Source organism: Manis pentadactyla, chromosome 17 (assembly GCF_030020395.1).
Source record: "Manis pentadactyla isolate mManPen7 chromosome 17, mManPen7.hap1, whole genome shotgun sequence".
NCBI lineage: Eukaryota > Metazoa > Chordata > Mammalia > Pholidota > Manidae > Manis > Manis pentadactyla.
The window spans coordinates 51,809,944-51,832,771 of record NC_080035.1 but is presented as its reverse complement, the minus strand read 5'-3'; the positions used below and the strand labels follow the sequence as shown (position 1 = coordinate 51,832,771).

General features: G+C 38.9%; 1 protein-coding gene across 2 annotated transcripts in view; it reads right to left on the bottom strand.

The window, feature by feature from the left end:
- GPC6 (glypican 6) overlaps nt 1–22,828 on the bottom strand; it is a 1,076,178-nt gene that overhangs the window by 91,319 nt on the left and 962,031 nt on the right. For both annotated transcript variants that reach the window (XM_036893720.2, XM_036893721.2), the window contains exon 5: nt 9,479–9,609. In XM_036893720.2, the coding sequence (XP_036749615.2) occupies nt 9,479–9,609 (131 nt within the window). The remainder of the gene's footprint in view (nt 1–9,478; nt 9,610–22,828) is intronic.

Here is a 22,828-nt window from a genome sequence, read left to right as displayed (position 1 = left end):
AGTTTCTACTGGGTGGGTTCTTATTATGGTGGGCAAGATGTTGCTATTCCCACATGTCATTTTTAAATTTGCAAATGGAACGGATATCTTTTATATTAACCTGATCACAGTTAATGCTAAGTAAATTTAATTGAACTTGGTATTTTGAGAGTAAGGAATGTTTTATTTACTTATTAGATTCTAATTTATATTATGGTGCTAATGAATGAACTATTTGCTGCATGACCACTTGGGGGATTCAAATCTGTCCTGTTTGTTCCCTAGGAAACAGAAGCTATCATATCTCCATCAGCTCTACATACATTTTGTCCAAGTGGCCATTAGTTTCATGAGACACAGCTTTGGTGTAATAGAACAAGGCACTGAAAGTTTGGCTCTTTCTCCTTACAGAGACTGGAATGACTTTGGGGTAACATGTTCTCCCCAGTTTTCAAGGGTGTTGTGAAGATAAAATGCTACAATGCCCAGAAAAGACACTGAAAAAAAAATGAGGCACAGAGATGTATTATTACTCTAACTGCAGTTATCTGTAATTAAATAGCACAATAACAAGACCTAAGTCAAATCTATGGATTATGCGTGGTGATGCATGGATAACTTAAACTCTATGAAGAATAGGAGCTTATACATTTTGTTCATCACTGTATCCCAGAATCTGTGAGTTCCTAGCACATAACATGTGTGTTTTTTTAATTGCAATGAAAGATTATGAATAAATTCTTTAGTTATGATTTCCTCCTTTTGCAAGCATTTATTGAAGGCAGTATCAGGTATATTTCTGTAAAGAGAAAGAAAGGCTAGGAAAGGAAAAAGAGCTAATACCTACTGAGTGTCTGTGATGGACAGACACTCACCGTGCCCTGTGTTTTATACATTTTATCACAAAGAACCAATCATCTCTTCAAAAATAAGACATTAACACTTCCTTCTTAGGCTTTAGAAAGTACAATGAATCATACATCCACGTTAAAAAAATCATCTGGTATTTCCCTTAACCCATTTACTGTGCCAACTTAAAGCAAAACCAAATCGACTTTGTTTAAACTGATAACTAGAACCGAAAAAATCCTGTTTCTTGGTCATTGGATAATAGGCACTCACTGTGCCTGATCAACCAGTTAGAGAGCTGAGGACCTCATATGTAAAATAGTCAAACAAACAAACAGAAATGCAGAAACAGACTCATAAATATAGAGAATAAACTGGTGGTTGTCAGTGAGGGGTGGGGGTGGGGGTGAGTGGGACGCTGAGAGAATGGGTGAAATAGGGGAAGGGGTAAAGTGGTACATACTTCCAGTCATAAAATAATCAAGTCATGGGGTGAAAAGTACAGCATAGGGAATACAGCCCATAACATTGCAACAACTTGGTATGGTGAAAGATGGTAACTACACTTATGGTGTAGTTCACGATATATATAATTGTCAAATAACTATGTTATGCACCTGAAACTATTATGATGTTATGTCTACTATATGTCAGTGAAGAATAATTTTTACAAATCCAACCATTAAAAAAAAAGTCAGGTTTGGCTCTTTGATTGCTGTGGGTTCTGGAGATAACTGGGTTCACAGCACAGAAATTGGCAAACACTACAAACTAGCATGTTTTCTGTGCAGAGAGCTGGTTGTGCATTTACCAGTATACCACTGAATCTTGCTGGAGAAGTGAAGAAATAGTTGGAGTATGCCTGGCAAATATTTTGAGTGCAGCATGGAAAGGCTAGACTGTTCCAGGATGAGGGAACAGCATGTGCAAAATGATGGAGGTGGTAGAGGATGGTTCTTCTGAGCAACAGAGCCAAGGCCATTTTGTACGTCTGGTACCTAGAGAGATTCTCTTACCTCCAAGACGCAAACTTCTGCTGGGACTCAGGCTCTGGTATTCACTACCACCTCCACAGCATCTAGTACGGTGCTCAGCAGATACCTGATTCTCAATAAATATTTGCCTCAACCATTTAATAACTAAGAGTAATTTGAGGTGGGGCAGTGGTGAGGGGTAGGCCCGGAGGGGCAGGCTATGGACCACACCATGCAGGGCCGTGTCTGGGCTTTGTTGTGATGGTGCCAGGGAACCACGGACAGGTATTAAGCAGAGGAGTAATGTGAACACATTTGCGTTTCCAGCAATCTCCCTGGCTATAGGGTGGACAGTGGATTGGAGTGTGGCAAAACCACAGGCAGGGAATTAATTAGGAGGCTATAACCCAGGTGTGAGATGACTGAGCTAGGGGAGCTGCTGGGGATGGAGTCCAAAGCTACTTCAAGTGACTGTTAAATGAGTTTCATCATGGATTGCTTGGCAGGGCAAGGAGAAGGGGTAGTTCAAGAGTCAGCTGGCTTTCTGGCTAAGACAAAAGAGAAGTAGAGAAGGCATTTTCTGGGATAGAGAATCCTGGGGGATGGGAAGGACAATGAGCTCAGTTTTGAACAGGTGTATTGGAGGCGGCAGATGGAGGTGTGCAGCGGACACTTCAATAAACAAGTGTAATCAGGGGAGTGACCTGTGTTAGAGAGAAGTTTGGGATGAAAAGTACTACAGTCACTGTGGCAACCTCAGTAAATTGTGTCCAAGGCAGTCCAAATTCTCTACACAAGAATTCTTTTTGCCACCCATCCTCATGAGCCCCATGTTTTAAAAAAACATTGTCTAGCTAACAGATTATGTGTATTAATAAAGAAATGATTGGTTTTTACTTTGTAAGGTGCCTAAGCTGTTTGGCTGATGCTTAAGATATATTCTGGGAGAAGGAGGAGGTGTAAATGAAAAAAAATGTGCAAAATGTGTTAGAAGAAGAAAACCTACAGGAAGTCATATGTAATTCAAATATTTCTGGCCGAACAGGATGCTATCAACACACAGAAGTAGCTCGTTCACATGGTTGCATACGGGCTGGCGAGGGCACTGTCTCTGCCAGAATCAAACTAGATTGATTGAAGGCAGGATGAGGTTGGAAGAAGGTTTTCTTTCAGGCAAGCAAAAGGGTATCTTCCCTTTCTGAAAACATAGAATGTTAAAAACTGAATTGAGCTTCAATCACCTATTCTTGAGTAGACTTCACTAAATGTAATCTTCTCATCTTTTGCCCTGGAGTGAAAGTGAAAGAAAATCTTAAGATAAATCTCCAAAGGTTAGAGATAATCAGAAGTTTCCCTTTATCATCAAAAGAAGAAGAAAAAAAAATTTAAATCCCTTTTACATGGAAAAAGTCAAAACTAGTTTGCTTTTGAATGCATTTCCCATAAATGCACCATAAGCATTTTTTTTTGCAAATCTTCATTTTACTTTATTAAAAAATGGTGTCTTTTTTTTCTCTTCCTGTATCAAGCTTCTGAAAAATCTGGCTGTTATCCAGTGATGTTACAAACAGAAATGGAGCAGATTCTGTTTTTCTCTATAGAAATGAAGAAATCAAAGAATAAAAGGTGTTTCAAGGTCTCTGCTTCTTGGTAGAATATTGTAAATGAGAGCTGATGGGCAGAATGTGAACTTCGAAATTTGAATAACAGAGAAAATATTCTGAATATTCTAACATTAGAAATCATTGAGGATTTGGTCTTTTCTTTTAAAAGCAAAACTAGAGGAGAAATAGAAATAGAATTTAAAGCTTTATAAATAGTATGGCCATTTGCTTTTTTCTCAGAGATCAGGCAGAAGGGACTGAACACTTGTCAGTGGAGCAGGCCAACTATTCCCTTACTGTAAGAACAAAGTGCAATTTGGCAGAGCTCCCTGAAACCCCTCTAACACCCTCTGCTCTGCTGGCATTGGTGCGACCAGCAGGTACGGACTAGAGTCATGAAGACTAGAGTTGTGTTGCAGACGTCGTCTCTGTCCACTCCGCTCTTCCCTTGAGCCTGCTTTCTCCAGAAGGCCTTGTTCATTAGACATTTCTTCAGTGCTGTGTCATGCTATGTCATGGACCATGCAGAAATATGTGTCCCTTTCGAGTTGAGTTACTGCCATTGAAAATAACACCATGCACGGATGCATTTAAGTGCAAGTGTGCGTATCCAAACTGCTCTTCTGATCACAGGTGCTAAAGGTTAGCTCACAGACCATCAAGGATGAGGCAAAGCCACAGAGCCAATGGTCTTTAGAATTTATATAGTAAACATTGCCAGTAATCATTAAGATGCTTAACTTTGATGAGTTGTTTTGATTTGGCATACTCCATGCTGAGCATTTTACATGGATTATATCATTTTACCCTCAACCAACCCTAAAAAAGCATGCTCATTTTTTATTAAAATTTTATATTATTAAAAAAGCATCTGCATGTTTAATAATGAGATAATTGAGTTTAGACAGGCAGATAATATGCCCCAAGTCACCCAGCTAGTAAAAACCAGATCCCAGGTCTGTCTGATGTTAAATTCTGATCATGCAACCTTTATGCCATTTTCAAGGATCACAATTCTTTAATACATTTTAAGAAAACATTTGAACTTCAAGTACATTTGAAGGTACTTTCTATTCCTTACTGTTGAAGTCTCTCTGGTATTATACCTTCACGTTACAAATTCAACTCTTAAAAATATACTATGTCTGCCATGTGTAAAATGACATGTTAGGATGGCTCTCTGTAGAATTTAAGAATGAGTAAGATATAACTCCTGTCCTCAAATAATTTATGATCCTAGGAAGGAGAAGTTTAGTATACAAATAGCCATGACACAGGATTAATATGCTTACTGTCTTAAGAAGTGCACAGGTAATACAGAGGCTCTAAGAAAGGAGAGGTAAATGCTACTGGAATAAAAAATATTTATGTGAACTAAATTCTAAACAATTCCCTCATAATGGAAAGAAGACGTTTTCTCCTTGTGAATTCCCAAGACATTATTTTTACTGAATGTTTTGAAAGGAAACAGATTCAGAGAAAAGAAAAATACCTGGATACTAGAAAAAGAAAACTAATCATTAGTGACGAGATAATATTCACAACACTGTAAAATGTTAGAGCTGGGAAGGGGATATTTCAATCAACCCCTCATTTTACAGATGAGGAAACTAAGACCTACTAGCTGGAGGCAGAAATTATTACATTCTCTTTTCCATTATATTAGGTTTGCTCCATCTTCATTTGAGCTGTGGATTCAGAAAGAATTGTCTGGAGAAAATTAAGTACCTGAAGGCCATCCTGCTTTTCTGTAATGGATTCTACTCTTGTCTGTAATAAGTATTAATTGAATGGATGGTTTCAATTGGAGTTTAATAAGTCTTCCTTCTTAATTTAGCTTATATCTGACAAACCAATCTTTTCCTGGGTTAGGTTTGAAATTATTCCTAATATAGTTAAATTACATCGAGTGAGATAAGTTTCATCTTCCCTGATAGGGTAAGAAGGAGATTATCAACACATTTGAAATTCACAGGCAGAGATTCAGTAAGTTTTACTCTCGTGTTCCTTGGGGAATCTCCATGAACCTGCAAAGTTCTTTGATTTTGGGTGGGTCACAGAAGTGGTGGAAGGATGAGGGCGTTTTCCTATCTTTGATGAAGATTGTGAAGCTGGTGAATGTAATAAGCTCGGTTGGGGCTTGAAGAACTAATGCCTTGTGTTTCTCATAAACAGGTTCCCATGTTATGTTTCAGGCAATAGCCCTTAGATGGCTGTTTCCTCCAGTGCTGAAGTGTATCTGGTCCTGGTGGGAGACTCTTGCGGAGGAAACAGTGGCGTCCTGGGAAACTGTTTTGGTTTGAATCAGCCAGTCTGGACTGTAACCCCAGCTCTGCCACTTATTAGTTAATGACCTCAAGAAAGCCGCAGAATCTCTCTACATTTAACATTCTTTAGTTATAAAACCAGGTAATGAATGCTAACAAGATTGCAGTGAGGATTTGAAATAAATGTGTAAAGCATGCAGAAAAAGACTGACATGAGGGTAAAGCATCTACTTTGTCCTATATTGTATTCCTCATGCCTGGTACATGGTTGGGTATTTGTTGAATGAATATAGTAGGTGCTCAACTAGTGGGAGCCTTAATAATGATTATCATTGTTTCCAGGTGATTTATCTGTCCAACCAAAGTTTTGCTGTGCTATTGCTCCATCTTTAAAAATGTGTGTGTGTGTATGTACAATGATATAATGACATGTAATATATATTATATAACATATAATATTGTACAAAAGATATACAAGTCAAGAATTTGACATGAGTGCTATAATGTTATTACCAAAATTTTATGACTTGATTATAATTGGTATAGTCAATGTATTTTTTCAAAAGAATATCAGTGTAGCTAACAGCCTAGCTGTGGGCTAAAGAGGAGAGGAGAAAGATCTGACAATATCAATACAAGCAGATCAAAGACATGTCTTACCACGACAAGAACATACATGGTAAGACTGGAATTTTCATTAGTCTGATAAATCCCACTAATTCAGGATCTCAGAGATTAGGTACAAAAGATGAGCTGTTCCCTCCTATTGATCTGCTGGAGGAGGGTAAGCCCATATCTGGAACTGGGATGTGTTCATCTTTTGCCTTCTTATAGAAGAAGGGAGCAAAAAGGAGACATATATTTTGCATTGTTAAAACTCTAGGAAAGGTGGAAGCAGTGAATGATAAGGCTAGAAAAGAGAAATTTTCATTGGAATTGAGCATAGTGGGAAGTACGAGGTAGAGCTGTAAAGGGAATCAGACAGAAAGACAGATGACTTGAGTCCTCATGGCTCTACCACCTCTGTGTCCTTACCTTCTCACACAGGTCCTACTGAACTCTAGTGAACCTTCTGGTACAGAATATTTGATCTATTCAGCAAATATTGACTGAGCCCTGGCCCTATGTGGACTGGCTCTGCAGACACCCTCATCATGACAGTGCAGTGACTAGCAATGTGGATTCTATAGCCAGACATTCTATGCCCTCCTTTGTAAGTTATTTAATGTCTCTAAGCTCTGGTTTCATTATCTGGAAAATAAGGGGGAAGATCTATCTCATCACAAGCATTGTTATGAATATTGCATAATATAAACCATGTAAGGCACCATATAGTCCCTAATAATAAGCTTCCAACAAATACGAGCTGGCAGTTAGAAGCATTGTTGCTGCTCTGAGAGAGTCCCTAGGAATGACTTCTACCAGTAACTGCTGTAATAAGGCAAAACAATTGTCTACAGAGAAGTTGCCAATCATATCCTGGAATAAAAAGTCATTTAAATTTGTTAATTAAACTTTAATTTGTAAAGCTTTACAACTCTCTGGGTGTCTTCCCTCCTCCCATCCCCATTAATTCTAGCCTCACCAAAGCTGGCTTATCAGAAGCTTACAATGTCCCTGGTTATGCGAACACTACAGCCCAAGTGTAGAAATCTAGATCTGCAAATTTGATGAGACTGTTCATCAGTAGTGACTGAGGATTCCCTTGGAACAGGAAGAATTCAACTATCCTGTTCTTAGTTAGAATGCAGATTTTAGGCTTTAGTTCATGCATAATTTCATGAATGTGGCTTATATGGAAAGTAAAACTATGTATTTACAAGTTCTATTCCCTTGATGAAATAAAAGCTCTTTCAGAACGTATCTGTTTCATCAGTAAATCCTTTTGGTGTTTCCTGCTGTTTAAATTCTAACCACCTTTCACCTTTCTACCAAATCAAAGGCTGGCCTTGGTCTTCCTCAAACCCTCTTCTAGATCAGTCTGCCTTCCAGTCCTCTTTCCTGTGGAGCCCGGCTACTCTCGCCTCCCCATCCTTAACTCATTCCACCACCTTTTCTCTACGTCAAGACTACCAGTTACACTTTTTTGTTTGTTTGTTTCTAGCTCATTTGACATTTTCTGTACTATTATTTTATGACCTCTTCTATGAGTCTACTCTTACATGCCCTGAATTACTTTTACTCTTGATTTTGACATTTCCAAGGAAATGTGTCTTTTAAAAAGTACATTCTTTATTAACAGCCATACTGTTAACAATGCAGTTGGACAAATTCCTCAAAAATGACTCATCCACATTGTGGTAATAAAGAGAGTCCATCTGACCTCTAAGAATTTTTAACAGACTAATTGAACATGTATGCATGCACACCACTGGAAATCTATACTTCTAAGAAGTGTGCAGTGGTCTCAAACTGCAGATGCTTTGGTCCATGTGTTTTCATGCCCCCTTCTCGAGAGCTGTTTTTGACATCAGCAAGCTTAGTGCGTGGTTACTGAAGCAATGCTGGGGTATTTAGACTCTCAAAACAACACTAACCAGTTTCTAGGCAATAGGTTTGAGAGGAATAGATAACTGCTATTTTTTTACAGGCAAAAAACAAAACAGCTTTTCATGGCACCCCCAAAAGTACTATTTCCCCAAAAAGTAATGGTAATTTGGAGCACCCCCCACCCCTTATACAGGCTACCCCAAGCACATTAAAACCCTGAACTAGGCCTATGAAACTCTTGGCTTATCTGCTTCCCACGGAGAGAAAGAAAGGGGCCCAGGGCAGATTCTTTCTTATCCAACTTCCCACCAGTTGACTTTGAAAAGCCCAAATCTAACCTGACTGATCCTCAGCCAAGGAGACCTACTCAGATTCCATAACTCTTTTTCTTCTCTGCAACGTTTCTCCACCACCCTGCCCCTCCTCCTTGATTATATTTGAAATTTCTTCCACGAAGGAGTTTAAAAATTGAAGGAAGGTAAGCAGGTGATGCCTTGCCTGACATATTTTTGTGTGAATGATTTTCAATTAAAATGCAATCAGTCACCAGGCTTAAAGGACTGATAGAGATCTGGTTAGTGTTTCATGATGGAGATTGGTAAAAAGAACATTCAGTACATTGTGCAGTCATCAATGTAGGCAAGGAGGGGAGATGAAGGAAAAGACTGGGGACCCACTGCACACGTCTCCACTTCGCTTAAGGTGGGTCTTCTTTATCTCTAACTGGTGGGCACAAATAAAAATGGGGTACCTGGCATTTGTGTTCTGCAGCGCAAACCCAGCAGCTCTGTCTCATGTGACTTATGCTTACTACTTTGTTCTTTTAATGTACTGCTTCATTTCATACAAAGGAGCATTTTCCCCTGCAGATTCATTAATGACGGTTCCACTCTAATCTCAAAAAAGGGAGTCAGATGAAATGTTTATTATTTACAATTGAACATACAGAGCATTTGTCTGGTTTGCACAGCTGAAGCCCTAATTAGAAGTTCCTAGGAAGAGAACAGGGTGAGGGTGTGCAGAAATTTTGAACATTAAGAAGTAAATTCCCCCAAACTGCTCACAAATGTGAGGAATTAGTCAATTCACTTGGGGCTCTCTGAAACTTCATGATTGAGTAGTTGCAAACTAAGAGATTGTTTCCTTTCTCAATGTCATTTCGTTGGACATTTTTAATGAAGTAGCAGATTTGTAGCTTGACAGCAAAGGCTTTCTGACAACATATTAGAATTTATAATCCCAGCTGACACATCTAGTTACCTCAGTTTTAGATTACTGCATTTTCCCTATTAGTAGACGTGACTAATGCCAATACCTTTGCAGACACCTGCAGGCTGTTTTCTTGCATGTTCATAATGGCTTCAGAGATCTTGACATCTATAGGGTCCATGACGGACTCGATGTTGAATGGTCCTTCTAGTCGCTCTGCCACCAAGAGCATTGCATCTGTTAAAATACAGGAGCATGATTTATTTGAGAACTGGGAGCTCTAAGCTTCTAACCTGTGTTTAAACATTTCCAATGCAACTGGCTGAAAAATAACCATTCGTTCACATGGTTTATTTGCTTTTATAGAGTCCACGATGGAATGGATGACTAAATCTTAATGTAGTATTTTATTTCATTTAAAGATTTTAAATTATTTTGCATATTGAAAACCATGCCTTAAAGTGAGAAAATTAGTTCATATTAAAAGAGTTGAACATCTATAACTATCCCATGTGAATTAAAAAAAATGAGATGAGGGATCAACAGCATTTCCATAAGGAGTCTAACCTCTCTGCTTCTGGAGGAGGGGAAAACTGGGAATATTGAAGAGATGCCAGTTTGTGAATTCAGATGCACAAACATGTCTATGTGCACGAAGCATTTCTGGGTTTCCCAAGAAAAACAGACCCATCCTTCCTTTATGCCACCATTCTGGCTAGCACACCCTTCTGTTTTTGCACTTCAGTGTCCTTTGGGAAGAGAGAGACTTGGTGTTTAATACTCAAGGTTTATTATGGTGCCTATCATATTGTAAGCTCTCAAAAAGCATCTGTGAAGTTATATTGAACTGAATTGAACAAATTATTGCTTGGAAAGCTTTAGTGTTCTGGAGAAAATGGTAATAGGGATACGGAGTTAAGAGCTCTGCATTAGGAGTTCATAGCGCTGGGTTCTCATCCTTGCTCTGTCACCAAGTAGCTGGATGGCTCTTGGAAAATCTCAGAGTTTACTGGGCCACAGATGAGGGTGGGAGATGTAAAAAGGACTAGAGACGTGGAGTCTCTCAGTGTCTACAGTGAGGGCCATACATCCAGTCTTACGTCCCTGAAAACTGGCCCACTTTAGTTTAGTATCTAGGGCACAGCTAGGCAAGCTGTCTCCAACAAGACTGTTAAGTAGAACTTTCTATGGTGATAAAAATGTGGCAATTAAAACAAAATGGGGAAAGTGTGAATGAACTGTTAATAAATCGATTTGCTTTGAATTGATTTAAATATTATTTTAAATATCTGCTTGAGACTAGTGGCTACTGTAACAGACATCACAGCCTAGATTTTTAACACAAGGACTCACTAGATCTCAAGTTTTTCAATTGTTAAAGCTCTTGGGAGCCAACCATAAACACTTTCCTGTTTTCAAAATAGTACATGCTTATTTTCAAACACTTGCAAAATGCAGGGAAAAAAAAAAGAAACCAAACAAGAGAAATAGAGTCATAATCTCACTTCCCGGAATAACAATATAAACAATTTGGTATATGTCCTATGGTATTTTTTTCTCTGTGCATGAATATTTAAAGCATGCAACTGGAATTATACCATACACATATCATATATTCTGCTTTTTAAATGTGATATATTATTAATGTAAAATGCTGTTTATAGTAGCTATTTTATAGTATTAGTATGAGGAAGCCAACTTTTATTTTTATTACATATGCAACCACACTCAACTGAAGTCCAACACCAACATTTTTGCAGGGTTATAAGCAGTTATGAGTTAGGCAGATGAGAAACCTTTTAAAATAGATGAGTTTTTATAAGAAGAATACGACGCTCCCTGGGAAGCAAATTCATACTTTGTTTTTAAAGAGCACTGCGCCCCGTGGACGGCATCAGCTTTCACATTATCAGTGGGCTTTCTGGACCAGATCCCCCAACTGCCTCCCAGCCCCAACCGCAGGGCTCTGTCCCATATTATTCTCATGAAAAAACTTAAATGTGAGTACAAAGTAACGCCGATAACAAATTTTCTGAGTATTTTCTTTAGATAATGCAGACCTGTCTGTGTATGTCACAGCAGGATCTTCTAACAAAAGTAGCAATTTCTTTGCATCTTCGTGACCTAATCATCTGGTAATGCAGACAGAGATGCACATTGTTTGATTGCAGTAATTTGATATTAAAGATTTTTTTCTCTAAGGTTTTAAAGGGTGACTAACTGTTGCCTGTGAGCTGGTCTGTTTCCTTTATGTCTTTCTACTTTGTGTGTTTATCAAAAATAACCCTCTTCACCATTAGACTTCCCAACAGGTTTTGTGATGAAGATTAATTTTAACAAATGAGCAAGGGCCTCTAGAAGAGTATATTCCACAAGAAAAATAAAGAAATCTTTGTACAGGAAAAAGAATTGACCACATGGAGTTACCCAATAAATGCAAGTAACTATGGATGGGATATTAACTGTGTGTTTTACCTAAGTATTTGGATAAATTGTTACTCGGAGAGTACTGGTCCATCTCCGTATATTCATCCAGAATGAATGGGTTGAGTTGAGACAGTCATAATGTTGGCTCTACTGGAAGTCTGAAAACATTTGTGTTCTGTGCAGAAAGGACAAATTTTTAGATTGGATCCTAAGGACTTGGATCCAAAATAATGTCACAGTTTTAAATTATGGGGTCTAAAATACCTCTGAGGAGGTTTGCTTGTTGAAATTAAAACATTCCCTTCTCCACCAGACAGTGCCTTCAGTAGGTAAGGCAAAAAGCTGTTTGATTTTTATCATGTAGTTGGGAAATTTTTCTTGGATGATTCCAATCTACTTGGTCCCTGAACCTTCCCCACCACAGTGCTCACCTTTTAGGCTCTGGGGTCTGCAAACTCATCTCCTCTGTTTTAACCTTAACTATGACAAAAGTTGTCAGGGTGACCCTCTCCCAGGCAGGTGCCTGCTTGGTTTGGAAGAAGGCAATTTTATTGATGGTCCTGTATATTAAATATGTAACCAAATGGCTACACTACTCAAATTCCTTGCCCCTTTGTTTCCATTCTTTATCTCAATTCACTTGTTACACAAACTAATTCAAGATGATGAATTTTTTGATACATTTTTAAGTCATCAGTCAGAATATATGATTTCAGCTGTTATCTTAACAGTTTTAGCCTATTATAAATAAAAACTATGTATACATAAAATAATTAATTTACTAAGTAAAATTAGATGCTCCTCAAATATTCAAAAGCCAATACAGATTGGCTCTAAACCTCAGAGCCATCATTAATTAGAGTAGTGATGGGCATATAGTTAAAAATGCTGTTTGTACTCTTAAAAATTTAAGGGGATGTATTTCATGTTCTGTATTTTTTTACCATGATAATAATTTTGAAAAAGAATAGTAATGATTAGTGTGCTGATCAACTACAGAAGTGCGGAAAATGAAACCCTCATATACTGTTGGTGGGAATGTAAATTGGTGCAGCCACTATGGATAACAGTATGGAAGTTCCTCAAAAAATTAACAATGGAACTACCATATGACCCAGCAATTCTACTTCTGGAAAATGAAATCACTCTAACAAAAATGTTTCTGCCCCTCCATGTTCTATTTATAATTATAAACGCAGTGCAGCACTATTTATAATTACCAAGACACAGACACAATGTAAATGCCCATGGACAGATGAATGGATATAGAAGATGTGTTACATATACATAATGGAATATTACTCAGTTGTTAACAAAATAAAGATGGAAATTCTATCATTTGCAATAACATGGATGGCCCTTGAGGGCATTATGTTAAGTGAAATAAATCAGAGAAACACAATTACTGTCCAGTCTCACCAATATGTAGAGTCTGAAAAGAAACCAAACTAAGATACAGAAAATAAATTGTTAGCTTCCAGAGGCAGGGAGTAGGGAGTGGGAGAAATAGGTGGAGGTGGTCAAAAGGTACAAACCTCCACTTATAAGATAAGCAAGTCCTGAGGATGTAATGTACTGCATGGTGACTAAGGTTAACAATACTCTATTGTATATTTGAAAGTTGCTAAGAGGGTAGATTTTAACAGTTCTCACCACAAGAAAAAAATTTGTAACTGAGTGGGGTGATAGATGTTAACTAGATGTATTGTGGTGATCATTTCACAACACATATAAATGTCAAATCGTTGTGTTGTACACCTTGGACTAAGACAATATTATATGTCAATTGTTATCTCAATAAAAACAAAAACAACAAAAATACATGCATCCTTATGATCATTTCTCCCCCTGATTTTCCCCTCACATTCTAAATATACATGACAGGATCCCCCAGAACAGGAAGGGAAAAGAAGCGTTTCAGACAACCCCTTTAGTATGCTGCATTGTCACCATAAGGGTTCATGTTCACAGCCCCTGTCGTTAGGAGTCTAGATTAGAGACATGGCAAGGGAAGAAAGCGGCCATTGAAGGCCAGAGTCATCCAGCTCTGGGACTTGGAAAAGGCCCGGGAGCGAATGGCTGGGCCTCAGACCCCATATGGTGGGCGGGTCTGTGTGGCCCACGGAGCAGCCATGCTCGTCTCTGTTCAGTGGTTTGCGTCCCACCTGCTGGACAAGGCTGTCCCCAGCCAAGCTCCCCAGGTGTCAGGAGAAGCTTCTCTCTCCTTTGGGGCTGAGGGAAGTCATGCCTCTCTCTCCTCACAGAGCAAAGAAAACAAGACTTTAACGACACTAAGGCAATACTTGGTACATGCCCTGAAATCAGTTAAGTCACAACATGGCCATACCTTGCTCCAGAAGCTTCCATCCCACGCTATTTTAATTATCTCTGTGCTGTTTATATTTTGAAATATTTGGAGTATTATTCTTAATGGTGCTCTTGGAGCTGTAATCTGTTGCCGAATAAACCAAGGCAGCTGTAGAATGTCAGCTAATGATCAGCTGATCTTTTCCACAGGTAGCTCCTGTGTCGTCCAGGTTTTGTTTCTCTTTAAACAAAGGACTCTTGACTTGCTCCAGCAGTACATACAATTTTGTTTCTAAATGGAGAATAAAGCTTAGATGGCTTAGAAATAAGTGCCATTTCAGCATGAGGTTCTGATGTACATGGAGACCCAACAGCTCTGTGTTAGCACAGGGCTCAAAAAGAGGGTGCCCCCTCAAAGCTGAAGAGCTGGGCTGCAGATAAAGCTGTACCTCTGGGCCAGTCCTATTCATGTAAGCATGGAATTCCTGGGTAGGGGTGAGTAAAACTGGCTTTGGTTATGTGGACAGGTGTCTGGGTTTCCTTCAAGACTCTCCATTAAGTGTCTGAGAAATAAAGTCACTTATGTCACAAAGTCCCATTTTCTTCATCTATGAACTTGAGATGATGACAATGTCTACCTAACCTTGGTAGTATGAGGAATCATTTAAATGAGATAGTACCTGTAAAGTTGTTAGTACACTACACGGCCTGTAATTGGCTCTCAACAAAGTATTATAAGGCAGTGGAACTGGAAAGGAGAGGACCAGTTTGCAAGATGCTTTGGTGGAAGTGTTGGCAGCAATTGGTGTGGGGGGTAAGGGAGCAAAAAGCATGTGGATGATGTTAAGATGTATAGCTGGTGCTCTTCACTACGTTAAATTAATGTGTTGGTAATAGCTGCTTTTTGATGGATGGGTTCATTACTGAGATACAAAACTGCATTATTTTCTCATGATGTGCCCCTTTGCCAATGAGAGATGACTAGAAAGTCTTGAACTCCTTTCCCATTGATAGGTAGGGTTTATGTCCCATCCCCTTGAATCTGGGCGAGCTTTGTCACAGCTCTAAGAGCCTATAGCAGAAGGAAGTTCCCAGAGTGGGTATTTAACAGACCACAACTTCCATTTTCTGTCTCTCATGAGACTCCACTCTGAGCTCACCATGCTGAACTGGCCCTGTGGAGGCACTCCAAGCAATGGCCCCAGTTGGGCCCAGATTTCCAGCCTCCCTTGCTGTTATAGACAGAGTGTTTGTGTTCTCAACTCCACCCCAAAATTCATATGTTGAACCTAATCCCCAAGGTGATGGTATTTGGAAGTAGCACCTTTGGGAGGTGATTAGGGCATGAGGGTGGAGCCCTCATGAATGAGGTTAGTGCCCTTATAAAAGGGGCACAGAGAGCTCTCCTGCCCCTTCCATCATATGGGGACACAGTGATAAGGTGCCATCTGTGAACGAGGAAGATGCTTTCACCAGACACTAAATCTGCCAGAGCCTTGATCTATCACTTCCCAGCCTCCAGAACTGTGAGACATAACTGTTTGCTGTAAAAGTCATCCAGTCTATGGTATTTTTTTGTTATAGCAGCTGCATCAGGTCTAAGACACCTACCAAGATGCCAGCATCTGAGTGAAGTAGTCAAGACCTTCCAGACCAGCTCATCTCTGGCCGATTCCATGTAGTTACCCAGTCAATGCCATGTGAGGAAAAACGATCAGCCAGCTGAGCCTTGTCTGAATCCCTGATCCACAGCACTATGATTTATATTAATATGGTTATTTTCAGTTACTTAATTTGGGGATAATTTATTTTGTAGCAATAGGAAACTGGAGCAGACAAATTATTCTATTCATAAAATGCTCAGAGATATCTTCCCATCATTTGTTTGACGGGACTCAAATATTCAAAATTCTAGTCAATGATTATTTGACAAATTTAACATTTATCATACAACTCCTGCTTACAAATACTGAAATAGTCACACAAAAAAATAAAATGTTGCCCAAAAGAGTTTGCTCTAAGTCTGCAGAGCATTACAGTACAACCAGTGCACGCCGGCCAGCCTCAGATTAGGATATATGTTCCCCCTGGGATGTGAGCATGAGAGAGATAGAGCACTGGTTTGCAAGAAGGCAAAGATTTGGATTTTCCTCTGGGCATTTGACTTTATAAAGTGCAAAGGCTCTGACCCAGGGAGCTAGACGTTCTCTCTCATCTCTGGGTGACAATAGATCGAAACTGTTCTGCTGTAGGGACTCTGAGGAGTAGGAGTGGAACTCCTCCTACTCCTCTAGGATGGAAATATTAAGTAGGCTTTCATATGATCAGACATGCATTTTTTATTTACTTCTCAAGAAAAGGAGTTCTAAAGCCTTAGAAGTGACTTTGCCAAATGCTAGTGATTTTAATCTAGAAGAGAATGATTTTTTTTGATGTTTTAGAGGAGATAAGAAGAGAAGGCCTTTGTTTGTTTCTTTTTTTTTTTTTATTAAGGTATTGTTGATATGCACTCTTATGAAGGTTTCACATGAAAAACATTGTGGTTACTAGATTCACCCATATTATCAAGCCCTTCCCCCATACCGCATTGCAGTCACTGTCCATCAATGTAGTAAGATGCTGCAGAGTCACTACTTGTCTTCTATGTGCTACACTGTCTTCCCCGTGACCCCCCCATACACCATGTGTGCCAATCATAATACCCCTCAATCCCCTTCTCCCTTCCTCCGCACCTGCCCTCCCCCACCCCACCCCTTTGGTAATTGCTAGTCCCTTCCTGGAGTCTGTGAGCCTGCTGCTGTTTTATTCCTTCAGTTTTGCTTCATTGTTATACTCCACAAATGAGGGAAATCATTTGGTATTTGTCTTTCTCTGCCTGGCTTGTTTCACTGAGCATAATACCCTCTAGCTCTATCCATGTTGTTGCAAATGGTAGGATTTGTTTTCTTCTCATGGCTGAATAGTATTCCATTGTGTATATGTACCACATCTTCTTTATCCATTCATCTACTGATGGACACTTAGGTTGCTTCCATATCTTGGCTATTGTAAGTAGTGCTGTGATAAACATAGGGGTGCATATATATTTTTGAATCTGAGATCTTGCTTTCTTTGGGTAAATTCCTAGGAGTGGAATTCCTGGGTCAAATGGTTATTTTTATTTTTATTTTTTGAGGAACCTCCATATTGTTTTCCACAATGGTTGAACTAATTTACATTCCCACCAGCAGTGTAGGAGGGTTCCCCTGAGAAAGCCTTTCTTTTTAAATGAGATGTTATTAAGTTTTTCCTAAATAATGATAGAATCAAACAACTTCGAAAGTTCAGTCAGGGGGGATTTGGGGGAAATGTGAAGGGGGAGAAAAGGTACAAACTTCCAGTTATAAGATGAGTAAGATCCGGGGACCTTATACAACATGGCCACTACATTTAACAACACTGTATTGTACATTTGAAGGTTGCTAGGAGAGTAGATCTTAGAAGTTCTCAACACACATGCACCCAGGTAACTATGTGAGGTGATGGAGATAACTAACCTTATTGTGAAAATCATTTTGCAATATATACATGTATCAAATCATCATGTTGTATGTCATAAAGTTACACAATATACATGTCAATTATACCTCAGTAAAGCTGGAAAAAAGGAGAAAATTCCACTGAAGTAAGCTCAACTTAATCTGGTAAATATTTATATGCCAGGGAGTGTTACTACATCACTATGAACTGGTGGTGTTGGGGGGACAGAAGCCACCCATGGTTGCCACATTTATGGTGTTTAAAATCTTTTTGAAGTGACAAAGCTGATCTAGATGAATGTTAAAAAATATCTTTCTGCCTTTAAGAGAAATCTGAATTAAGGTAATGTCATTTCAAAGTTATCATCAAATCTTCTAAATTTGTCCTAATCTATTCTTTGAGAAATGAAATCTACAAGCGCAATCTACAATAAAGTTTTATCAGAATTCCACAGCACCTGATTTCATTTTTTCTTTAGAGGCAATGCCCACCTTCTCCTACAGCTGCAGCTCCGCTGTGTTAGCTTGAACAAGGTATTTTCCCCACTGAGCAGCAGACACGAGGATTAAAAAAAACAAGCAATTTTAAAAGCACTCTCGTCAATTCATTTATTAGCACCTGGTTGTTCATTACAAGAAAAAAAATACCTGCTTCAGTGTTTATACAGAGGCTCATCTATGCCCACGGCATGGATGTAATTAGGAGGCTCTGCTTTCTCCTGTGGCTCGCTGGGGATGGGCACACTGAGTATACATGTTCCTTTGCTTCACCCAAATCGATTAGTTAAAACGCTCATGAAGCCTTGGACAGGACGTGTTTCAGGAGAGGCCTGAAAGGAAAGCACAGCTCGTGGGCAGGCATGACCTGCGTGTCACAAGGGGGTGCAGACGTGAACTTACCTAGCCTGAAGGCCATGTCCATCTTAGAATTTTTATTTGCTACTATTTAAAAAAAAAGTTTAAGGCAATTCTATACTTAAGACAGTTTCATTTTTAGACTTCTGACTGAGAAGAGTGCCAAACAGGGAGACGTTTTCCTCTCTCTGGACTGTATTTTTGGTTTTTGACACTAATCACTATTCCCACTTCTGGCCTTACTGCTCTGCGGTCTCTTCTCTGACATTCTCGGCAGAGCTGTCTTTTAAAAATGCACATCTGATGAGGCCACTGCTTTGCTCTAAAGGTTGCCTCTACCTTCAGGGTAAAGTCTGAACCTCTTAGCCTGGCATAAGGAAAGCCCTTCATGAGCCGATCCCTCCCACCTCAGCAGCCGTGCTGACTGCCACCTGTGATGTGCCCGCCCCCATCACAGGGTCTTTCCCCTCAGAGCCCCACCAGAACACTTTCAAGGACCTTGAACTTGTCACCGGAGTACCCAGCCCCGCCCTTATGCAAAGCATCCCGAAACTGATGGCAGACAAATTATTCTAAACACAGCCTTGTTCTCATTTTATCTGCTCAAGAACTTGCAAGAGTTCAAGTTTGAAGAGATTCACTGTCAGACTCCACCCCTCGCTTCTAATTTATTTTTCACTAGTCAACCCGTCCTGGGGTTTCCTGCTGTGACAAATAATGCCGCAGTGAGTAACCTTGTACATAATTCATTTAACACATGTGCAAATTAATCTGTTGGATAAAGTCTTAGAAGTGAAACCGCAGGGTCAAAGATACGGGCATTTGAAATTTTCATAGTGCCAAAGGGCTCCCTGTAAAGGCCATACCTGTTTACATTGCCAGTAGTGATACACGACAGCGTCTGGTTCTCTAAGTCTCAAACTTTTAGATGTTGTCAAGATCAAAAGTTTGGATCTTTGTCAATCTGATAGGGTAAGAAATTGGTATTTCAGTGTGGTTTTAATTTGAATTTCCCTCATTTTAAGTAAAGTTGGAGATACTCTTTAGTATGTTTATAATCTCTATTGCTTTTTCTCCTCATAATCTTTGTTCAATTATCTTTCTGTTGGGTTATTAAGTTTTCATACTGATGTAAGGAAATTTCTTTTTAGAAATACATTAAAGACACCAGCTCTTTGGTGATAGGAACTGTCATTTCCTCTCCTAGTTGTTATGTGACTTTGGTCATGGCAGTTTTTGCTATGCTGAAATTTTAAACTTTCTGCAATCAAATTTACCAATCATTTGTTGAAATTTTCTTGGTCTTGTGTCATATTTATACAGGCTTTCTTCTTTCTGAGTTCATCTCTCTGACTTAATCCACTTCCACTCATATTTTCACTCACTAGCTTCCATGCTGTTCCTTGAATATAAGCCAGGCACACTCCTGCCCCAGGGCCTTTGCATTCACTGTTTGTTCCTTCTTCCTTGAATACTGTTCCCCTAGATTTCTATAAAGCTCTCTTCTTTTCTTCTTATCTCTATCCAAATGCCACTTCTCAGAAAAACCTTCTCTAACTACCCTACAAACTCCCACTCTTATCCGATTGCTTTATTCTTCATAACACATAATACTTGCTGAATTATAATATATTTGCCATTGTCCCTCTTTTTCCCATTATTATGTAATGCATAAGAGGGCAGAGACATCACCTTTGTTGTTCACTTCTGTAGCCCCAAGCCCTACAACAATTTGGATCCCAAGAGTTGTGAAATGAACATTTGTTCAATGAATTATCAGAACAAATCCCTTAAATCTTTTATATTTTCTTCTAGTAACTTAACAAAAATTACTTTGCTCCCCTCGTCCCTGCCCTAAAATTCTGTCTATCTATTCCCCTGCCATGCACACCACCGCAAATGCCTGCAAAACTTTATTAGTGCTGGTTACAGGATAAATAGGCCCTCGGTGGCTTTTGATGTGTTACAAGGTAGATGAAGAGTTTCTGTGGGAATTTAGAATCTGATTGTACTTTTTTATTAGGTAGAAACAATTTTTTTGATCTTTTATCTTGAAATTGGAAAGTACGGCTGGCTTGCTTTCTGTCAGAGGTCATTGCTAGGTTAATCTAAAAAAACAAAACAGATGTTGTTGGCATTTTTGGCTTTACCAAGCAAGGTAATTCCTGCTGTTTCTCAAGACTCCAAGTCTTTCATTAACTTCCAAAACGACCTTTGTGATGAATGTTATTTTTTTTTTCTCTGTGATGTGTCCACATTCACTAAACATCAAATTGATGAGCACCTTTTTCCTATTAAGCCAACCTTTTGGTGTGTAGTTACCTAAAAAAGTACTTTTAAAAAGGATCAGGCCATGACAGGAGTAGTCAAAAGAAGTCACAGTACCACACAGTGGGGTAAACAATAGAAAACGGAAGTGAAACAATTAGATGCAATTTAAAACAGTATGCAGATACCTGATTCGAAAATAAAGCAGGACAGCCACCTAGAATAATTTCAGTAACTAAAGAAGTGAAGGCAAATAAAAGAGAATTTATGAAAATAACTGTTTACTTTGAAACCAAATCCAGGAAGAGAAGCAGAGAACAAATATATAAACTAATTTAATTCTGAAACCAGTGCAAACAAAGAGACTTATTTTACTTCAATACTGTAAAAGAACATGCAAATTGTGGGGCAGAATAATTCACTAAGAGTCCTAGCAGAGTACAGAAATTGGAGTCTACAGGACTCATTTTTCAGACGGTTTTCTTTTTAGTAGAATGATGCATTGCATTTCATAAAAATATAATATATTCACGTAAGCATTGTTTCTATGCTATATTACATCTTTGAGATGTTTAGTTACATCAGAAGCCAGAAAGAATGGGCCTTGTAAATCATGCATTTGATGGAGATCACAAAGTCTATACTACCGATCATAACCCTTTATTTAAATTTTTATTGCTGATTCTTCATATGAATAATTTTAATGTCATTTGTGGTTAGGAATGTCCAAATAATTCCCATCAACCTATCAGTCTTAGCTTTGATGATAAATCACAGCATTTAAGGGGTAGAGTTCTTAAAGACCTTTCTGAGCAAAGAAAAGTCTTTATCTTTATCTTTACATTTTAGGGCATCCTACAGGGTTTTGGTATCCAGTGGGCTGATCTGGATCAGCCAGTCAGTTTTATAGTTTATGGAAATGAGAACCCCAAGATGGAAAGCAAACCATTCAGTGTAAACACCAGCCTCTGGATCAAAAACCTTCTTCTTCTCTCACACCATCTTTTGCACTAAGTATCTAAATTGCTCAAATAGAATCAACGTGCTTATCCAATACTTTATTCATTACTAAATATCAAGTGCTTCCCCACTTTTAAAGAGGATATGGAAAGAGAAAGTATAGATGATAAAGGTGAAGCATTTTTGTCTTAAGAGTTTTCTCATTCCTTGTTTGCCGCAATTAAGCTTTTCTTTAAGCCTCCCTTAGTGCCGCTGTCCTTTTATCGTGGGTACCATGACCCTGAGTTCTCCTTGGCGAACTGGAAAGCACTCACATTCCTCCTTGCTTTTTTAAAAGATCGAGATATAATGACATATAACATTGAATTAGTTGTAGGTGTACAACATAAGTGATTTGATATATGTATATGTTGAGAAATGATGACCAGAATAAGTTTAGCTAACATCTGTCACCACACAGTTACACATTTTTTTTTCTCATGGGGAGAATTTTTAACATCTACTATCTTAGCAACGTTCAAATATGTGATACAATATTGTTCACTATAATCACCATGCTGCACGTTACAACTCCAGGACTTACTTGTCTTAATGGGAAGTTGTACCTTTCGACCACCATCTCCTGTTTTGCCCACTCCCCACCCTCTGCCTCTGGCAACCAGCAACGTGTTCTCTGTTTCTAGGAGTTTGGTGTTTGTTCTGGATTCCACATATAAGTGAGATCATGCAGTCTCTGTTGTTTTCTGTCTGACTGACTTCACTTAGGATAATGTCCTCAAGGTCCATCCACATTGTTGCAAATGGCAGGATTTCCTTCTTCTTTATGGTTGACTTATGTTCCTGTGTGTGTGTGTGTGTGTGTGTGTGTGAGAGAGAGAGAGAGAGACATTTTCTCAGTTCTTCCAGTGATGAGACTTGGACCATTTTTATGACTTGGTTCTTGTAAATAGTGCTGCAGTGAACATGGCAGTGCAGTTATCTTTTCAATACAGTGATTTCATTTACTTTGGATAAATACTCAGATGTGGAATTGCTGGATCACAGGGTAGCTCTTTTTAAACTTTTTGAGGAACCACCATGCTGTTTTCCATGTTGGCTGTGCCAGTTTACATCCCTACCAG